This window comes from Athene cunicularia, assembly GCF_003259725.1.
Source record: "Athene cunicularia isolate RWA chromosome Z unlocalized genomic scaffold, athCun1 chrZ_part2, whole genome shotgun sequence".
Taxonomy (NCBI): domain Eukaryota; kingdom Metazoa; phylum Chordata; class Aves; order Strigiformes; family Strigidae; genus Athene; species Athene cunicularia.
In genome coordinates, this window is record NW_020799143.1 from 11,730,952 (window position 1) to 11,739,145 (window position 8,194).

The following is an 8,194-nucleotide window of genomic DNA, read 5'->3' on the forward strand; positions in this document are numbered from 1 at the left end:
ATTGTTAGACCAAAAAGAAAATTATTTTGTTCCTAATAAAGTAACAAAAGCCAGCAAACAAATATAACTCAGCTGTTCTTTTTAAACTCAAAATACTAACCCTGTTATACTGCTATAGGACTCAAATGAAAGCAAGAGGAGTTGTTTGGATTGTATTTTCCACAAGCAAACATTTTCATATGTTGATAAAAAAAATACATGTTTTGTGAATACATGAAAAAATGACATCTCTTTCTTTTTGTGTGAAGCATTTTACAATCCTAATTCAGAATAGCATCTGTTGTCACAACAGTGCTTGAACACATGTGATAGGTTTTAAACAGGTATCTGAACCTCAACATATGTTTAATTCAGAAGTTCTTGTGAATCACAGTATAATAGTGAAAGTAATCTGTCTCTTCATATTATTGTTATTTAAGATATGAAAAACAAAATATCTTCCTGGATGTTGTGATTTTTATCATAATGTTCTTTCTGTTAAATATTAAAGAAAAACACTTACAAGTGTTAGCATATAAATTTTTCTAGTGCTGATTTAGCTGAATTACATCACAGACTCACTATTCCAAAAGACATGGTACTTCAGTACAAGTCTGGAACAAGCATAGCTTCATCTAATTCAGTTTAAATTAATAACACACATAAAGCACACCACAAAACAACACAAAGCTAAAGGAGTTAGCCTACATCTACAAGAAAATGGTTGAGTTTACATCAATTGGAGTCAACAGCTGTACCAGGATTGGTAATGCCTTATCCACTAAGATTGATGCAGCCCAGCAGAGCACTCTCTGAGAGCATTCCCTGCAGAAACAGCTGTTTCACATCTCCAGCCATGCACTTCTGTCCTCTTGTTGAAGATCAGTGTCCCCACAGGAGATATGAAAGAGCATGTCCTCAGAACACTCTCCATCTGCTGAATTCAGTACCAAGCAGGTTGACTTAATTCAGACAGCTCTCTTTGTAAATTAACACAGCTTTTGTACCAAATTGGGTGAGGGGTGTTCTAGCTTCTGAACCATTAGTTTAGATGGGGCAAAGTTGACAAGTGTCAGACACAGGGAGTTACAAACAAGAGATGACAATGTCTTTAGCCCGTACAGCCATTTCTTCAGTCAACGTCTGATCCATATGTCTGATGTGATCATATATCTAGCCAAGGTGCAATTTGTACTAGCTTGATTTGCACCGGCATAGTGAAAGCATCTCTCTTCCACATACCACCCACCCCCCACCAAAACAAAGCTGTATTGCTGCAGTTTCCTGTTGCAACTTAGGTAAAGGTCATGTGCAGTCAGGGTTGGGTTCAGCAGAGCAATTTCAGAAAAGACTACCCAGAGCTCTGCTTTTTTACCACTGTGCAGATCTTTTTGCTGATGCTGTCAAGCCATAGTGAAGTTGTGTGTTGTCCTAGCCCATCTCAGCACATGTGGTAAATTAAATCTAGGTGTCTGCTGATATTGCATGGATGAAGACTAGGAATACTCACTAATATAATTTTACTAATAGTAAAAAAGTTTCAAAATATATTTCAGGAATTTATTAACAGTTTTTGTGAGGCAGTAAACCTCTGTCACAAACCTTATACTACTTTCTCCACCTTTGGTAGAAATCAAGAACCTTATACTGCTTTCTGTAGCACTTTTTGAAGGCTCTAAAGGTTATCTGTGCAGCAAAATGGTACAATTTCATAAAATAGAGCCCCCTGTGGAAAACTCTGGTAGAAACAAGTCATGTCGGTAGAGTTGAGGCTTTTTAACATTCGTTATATACCTGTTGCAGTTCTGCAGAACAGTAGCTTCTTCCCCACTCAGTATGTGGTGGTACAAGGTCTTTTATGTTAAGAAAGAAATTGGAATTGAGATCTTCCAGGTTTGGGCTTTTCTATGGTCGTGGGCCCTTAAATTTCCCCCAGCAGTAGGTGCCCCCACTTTGCTCCACCCTCCAGCAGTGCATGTAAATCAGGGGCAGGCCGGTGAGTTCTAACTTCCAGAGAATGGTCTCTGCCTACCAGGACCGTAGTGAGGGCTTAGCAAGAGGTACAACAGGGAACTATGTCTTTTCGACGTTGTTATAAACTGGCCAGAAAGAGAAAAGTTGCATCTGTTCTCCTTTCTTCTCTTGTTGCTGTGTATGGTGTGAAGACTGCTGCACGCAACAGCCTTCAGTGAGGGGCTTCGGATCTCTTCCTTCTGCTCAAGTCTTCCTGGAGGATCTCACTGGTGTTTCGGGCTGCAGGAAAATGTACTGGGGAAATCACGTTAGGTAAGGCTGCCTGAGCTGCCACGGACCTACTCTAGCCAAGGATGCTTTTCTTTTTAGCAGTGCCTTTTTTGGTTGATAATCAGGCTAGGAAGCAGAAAGGAACAAATGTACCTGGAACTACGGGTGAAGCGAAGGTTGTTTTCTTATTGCTTTTGCTGCTTTTGTAACTGCTGGTAACAACCTTGTGGTAAAGAAAGAGACGGTTTTGACTGGTTGTCAGCCAGTAAATATGTAGAACCCGTAGCTTTCTGGATGCAAACCTAATCTGAATGTTCCTGTTCTTCGTCGCCCCCTCACCCCCCACCCCAGTTTTCAAGATTAATTTGAGATTATTGATGTGTTAATTCGAGTTACTGCTGGTATAAAATATTTATCGTTTATATTATAAAGTGGTTGATAAAGCTTTGGAAAAGTTCCTTCCCTCCCCACTCCCGCATCTTCGTTTTGGTGTTTGTGTATTACTAGCACAAATTAGTTTCAGCTTCTTGTTTTTTTTGTAGAATTCTTTTCACTGTGACTCTAGTGTGGCAGGCTGCTCGTCTAGAAAAAGGTATGGAAAATTTCGTGTTTCTCCCCACCGTCCTGTGTTGCTTTTGTCCATTTACAGTATGCATTCCTTCATTACAAGCTACCCTTCTCTTCCATATTTGCACTTCTTGTTAAGGCCGTGAAAAAGCGTATGAAGATGTGAAAAGTTTCAACGCCACAGCACAAAAGCAGCAGCCCGAGAACGAAGGGACAATTATAAATGCTCTCAGTGACATGAATCAGAGTTACGAAAGCAGAAAGCAACAGAATTCCAGGGCATTGGTACCTTTCACTGGGATTACAGAGAGTGGGTAACATTATTTAAACAGTGCTATAAAATTTCTCTTTAAAATATATCAGAGTAATGCTTTGACTGTTGTCCTGTAAGATTCCAACTGTTTGGTTTTCTGTGGCCGTTTATTTAAATTATTCCCGTGATCGCTTTGGAAATGGTGATAAAAATTTAAGGCAGAACCGGAGATCTTTTAGATGCAAAAGGTAGATACAGAAAACAGGGAAAGACAGCAGGAATTAAGACGGCGTTGACCCCTTGGATTTGCAAAATGTTTGTAAAATTCTGTTCATTCTTAAAAAAAAATTAACTGTATTTCATGAATAAAAAATATTTCATTTTAAAAAAGTTTGAGGTTTTGTAAAGCAACAGCATTAACAGGAGAAAAAAACCCACACACAACAAGAAAAAAACTAAGCACAGACTTATGTTTCCTCCCACATATATTAACATATATTCTGGGAGTCTGAGAAAGGTTTGAATGAGAGTTCCCCTCACTTTTCAGAACTAAGCAACTCTTCCCAGTAACAAATCCTCCTTGCTTCAAAAATAAGCACCACTTCCCAGTGACAATGCTCTTCGTTGTTAGTGTGACTGAAACCTGCCTCCCATCAAAGTGAAATATTTCACTTGAATGTAATGCTACTGCTGTGGCACTTGCTAGGTTTTGCTTCTTGACCGTCCTGTAATCCCTAGTAGTTTGCCTCTAATCCTTAACTAAACAAACTGGGCTTAACTGAACAAACACTCCTAACAGGCAGATAATTTTATTGTCTCTAAAGACAATAAAGCTAGATTCTTAAAATCCTTTGGCGACTGGAGAGAACAAGTGAGGAAAAGGGGAAGTTTGGAACCCTCGGGATGCGTTGTAACCTCTGTTATTATTGTCTTGCAGGTAAAAAACTGAACAGACATTGCTGCCAAAATGGAGGGACCTGTATCCTAGGGGCTTTCTGTGCTTGTCTAAAGCATTTCACTGGCAGATACTGTGAACATGATGAGCGGCAAAGGTAAAAGAGCAAGCTGCTCTAGATAGTTATTTTCTGTGGTAGAATCGGGTACATACCAAATTTGTCCCTTGTCCTTGACAGCAACTGTGGCAGCATTGCCCACGGCGCCTGGGTGCTGCAGGGCTGTTGGCTGTGTCGGTGCGGCTATGGTACTCTGAACTGTCTCTCAGAAGTAATGCACGATAACTGCGGTAAGGAATGGTGTTAAATTCAACCATTTTTATCTTGTGGGTGACAATTGCCTTCTGCAAAAGTGGGGTACTGGGAGGATGCTGTATGTGCGTGCTCTGTTTAGACCTCTGCAGTGGCCTGCTTTGCTTCAGAGGATGCATTAATGAGACAGTAAATACTGCTGTTGCCTGTAAATAATGACTGTGTTGTCTGTCACAAAAAAATACTTTGCGATTTTTATAATCCTGTGCAGTAGGACATTTCAACCCATTTTAATTGAAAATTACAGGGATTAAATGCTTATCTATTCTGCAAAACCTGCACATGTCTATGACTTCCCACATAACCAGGACAATTTGTACAAGCAACCTACATCCAAGCATACAAAAATATTCCTTAGATGAGGAAAGAGGAAGAAAATGTGGTGTAAACTGGTGTTATAGAAATATAAAGGAGTATTACACTAGAGAAACAAGTACTGAGAACTTGCATAAGCTATTTAACATGTAAATGGGAGAAAACTAATCTGAACCTTACTTAAAGTTCTGCATCTTAAACTTCGAAATATTCTTGTACAGAGTTCTAAAACTCAGCACTGTCCACAAAAATTGTGTAGCCATAGTCGTGATCAATTGTGGAGAAGTAGAATCCAGTGTCCTCAAAAGCACTTTATTTGTTTAAGTCGTCTATATATGTCAGATGGTGAATATCTCTCTATAAAGGTTTGAGTATATTTTGAATCAACTAGCATAAAAACTTGAAGGATTGCTTTAAGGGTACTTATTTTCCATGGAGAACTGGCTACTGAGATCTTGACTATTTTCAATACTCTGAGATGATTAATAAGAGTTTAATGTTATTTTCTCTCCAGTGGCAAAATTAGTGCAAAATATTCTTGCTCTTCTCCATACATGATGTCTCAATTCCATGCTGTGCTTTAATATACTTTACTTCAGTTGTGCCATCATCACTTGTTAGCAGGGTAAGAAAACAGATCTAAATAGCTTCAAGATTAGTTTGCACCCGAAGGAACTCTCAGTGTCTTCTCTCCTGATCAGATTCTTATCTGAGTAGCAGTGCACGAAAGCTGTGACTCTGGAGTTATACCATCAACTCAGAAGTAAAGACAGATTTCAAAATGTGGGCCTCTTGGGTCACCGGGGTATGCCCTACTGTGTGATAAAGCCACTAGTCCAAAAAAAGTGAAATGCAAGAGAAAGGTGACATTCCTGTCTTTGCACCACAGACCGAAAAAAACCCCAACCCACCAACAAAAAAACCCCACCAAACAAACCCACAAAGCCTACCAGAACCAAAAAGCTGCCACCAAAACCACTTTTGTGTTGATAAAGTGTGGCACCCAGCTTGTTTTTTTTAAATCTTGAGAAGAGTTAAATGCTCAAGTTCCCTTGGGTGTTCACCTTTGATCAACCCTATTGTTTCCTGTTACAGGAACAAAACATGTGTCAGGCCTCCCCATGCTCAGTAAAAAGTGTCTACTACTTCCTACTCTTGACTAAGCTTAACAGAGGCAATAAAGGTGACAGTGGAGAATCATCTGCTCATCCTCTGAGCAGGGACTCAGCTTTCATATGCTTTAGAGTATGACTTTCTGCTTGTGATAATAAATGAAGCCCCTTCTTGTTAAAGGAAGGGTTAAAAGGCTACATGCTGTTTTGAGTGCATACCTCCTGTGAAGATCTTGATCTTGCTTTTGCTTGGTATTTACTTTTGCTTATTCTGAGATTAATGCCTGCAAGAGCTGATAAGTGCTATCAGTTCCTCCTCAAACGATCACTGATGGAACATCTATTCACATCTCTCCCTTGAGAATAGCCTCTTTGATTGGCTTTAACAGCTGATACCTTTAACTTAAGTACCTGTGAGATGTCCGAGGAGGTTTGAAGTATGTTGAAAATCCTTATGTGTTAAAATTTACATATTTTATTCATTAACCATTTTCTGGATTTTAAAAAAATTTTTTTGTTGTTGTTTTTGTTGTTGTTTAGAATTGAAATCGGGAAAGGAGGCAATTACCAGACTATATTCTAATGGTATACGATTACAGCAAACCGTGTTTGTATTTGTTTGCCTGTTCACCATCCTCATGGAGCTCTGCTGCTGGCAGTTGTGAAACTGGACTAAGGGAAATATTTTAGGATTGATGTAACCTCACGATGAGTCATGTAAGTGTTCTGTGAGCTACAGAAGACACTTATACCTACATATTGGAGGCAGATTAATGTGTATTAGTTAATGCTGAAATGCTTGGATTATTATAAATTCAGATTCTATGAATGTGAAGTATTTATTATATTATTATTTTATAACTACTATCAATGTCTGATTCTAACAGTTCTTTAGTTCTAAAATACTTTTCTTCCAGTGGAAGCAAAAACCCCCCAACGTTCTATGTCTTAAGTGTTGTAAATTATCATAATTTCCTTTGTACACAGTACAACTATGTTAACAAATAAAGCGGATTTCATTTCAGAAGAGCTTTTATATTTGGCTTTATTTAAACCTGACAATTCTTATTTACCATTTGTCGTTGTACCCTGTAACAAAACAGTAGAAAAGGGCAGGGTACAACAAACAATCTGAAATTTGAAGAGATAAGGAGAGTTTTAAGGGTAAGTGTATTTCAAACCCTGATATAGGAAAGAACTCTAAAAATTAGTCTTTAATTTTTTAATTACTATTTCCTATAGCTAAATTGTATGTATGCATAGTCTTAGGCAGGAAGCATATGTTTCTTAAGAACATATAGCTGATACTTGTCTTCTAGGGGTTTATTTTGTATCACATCCTAGAAGTATGAGTTCGTCTTCTTTTTAAAATGACAGCAAAGAGCAACCTCTAAACTTTTTCTGTAGGAAGCCTGGCTTGATTTATATACCATTTAATTAAAAAAAAAAAAAAAAAAAAAAGGCAATGAGAAGCCTAAAATGTACCTTAATTCTTTGAATGTGGAGCTACCATGTAGAAACAATCACATTTATCATTGGCATAAAAGACATTACTGAAGTATAAAATCCTTAATGACTTAAAGTTCAATATATTTAATTCTTAAAGTTTCTTTATTAGTTTCTTTCCCACAAACCAAGACAACAATCCAGTCAGTAAGGAGAGAAGAATTCATCACCAACAAATGATAACAGTATTGTGGCTACCGATTGACTCTATGACTATTCAGTAACAGACTTCTAATAGGGAGTCATTGTGTAAAAACATTCATGTTAAATGCTACAAAGGGTTTAAACTTCTCTCATTTCCACACCCTATACTTTAGTGGAAAGAGTAAGGTTTATCAGTCTTCATATAAAATACACTAAACCAAAATCAGTCTTCATTATTTCCCACAAACTTGTCTGTACCTATATGCCTGTGTTTCCACAGACTTTGAAAAGGAGGTACCAGCTTAGGACAATTAAATATCAAAGAGAACAGCTAGAGGAAAATAGTCATGCTTTTATTTATCAGATGTTGAAGATGCAGGAATGCCATTGTGAAATATCTTGGTTTGCCATAAAGCATACCTGAGAAATCTGTAGGCAATACAGCTTGTAATGTGCTTCAAATAGGCTTTACTTTTTGAAGGAAAGCAGTAAGATAACTGGAAAGAACATAGTACAGTAAAAATATCTCAAGTAGTATTTTTTTATCCCTACAGAAAACATACAGAGCCATAAAAAGTTGCAATTAGCAAAAGGAAAGAATGGTCTAATACAGGTTTTATAACAGAAGAGCTATATACATCCACAGCAAATTTAATCAGGAAAAGCTGAGCTGGAATAACTCCTTATGTAGATGAGCCTACGTGCCTGCAAGAGTCACCATGATGGAGCTATATATTTTTGGTTCAGTATGACTTGGAGGATTAGTGCAGTTGAGAAGTCTAGCAAAGTAATATTTTCCTGCCACACCA

General features: G+C 37.9%; 1 protein-coding gene across 1 annotated transcript; it reads left to right on the forward strand.

The window, feature by feature from the left end:
- The first annotated feature begins 2,087 nt into the window (after positions 1–2,087).
- LOC113490131 (cryptic protein-like) lies at positions 2,088–6,573 on the forward strand. The gene is made up of 6 exons (XM_026866399.1): positions 2,088–2,265; positions 2,766–2,815; positions 2,930–3,100; positions 3,981–4,095; positions 4,177–4,286; positions 6,276–6,573. The coding sequence occupies exons 1-6, from the start codon at positions 2,243–2,245 to the stop codon at positions 6,398–6,400; spliced, it is 594 nt and encodes a 197-aa protein (XP_026722200.1). The 5' UTR covers positions 2,088–2,242; the 3' UTR covers positions 6,401–6,573.
- Positions 6,574–8,194: the final 1,621 nt, after the last annotated feature.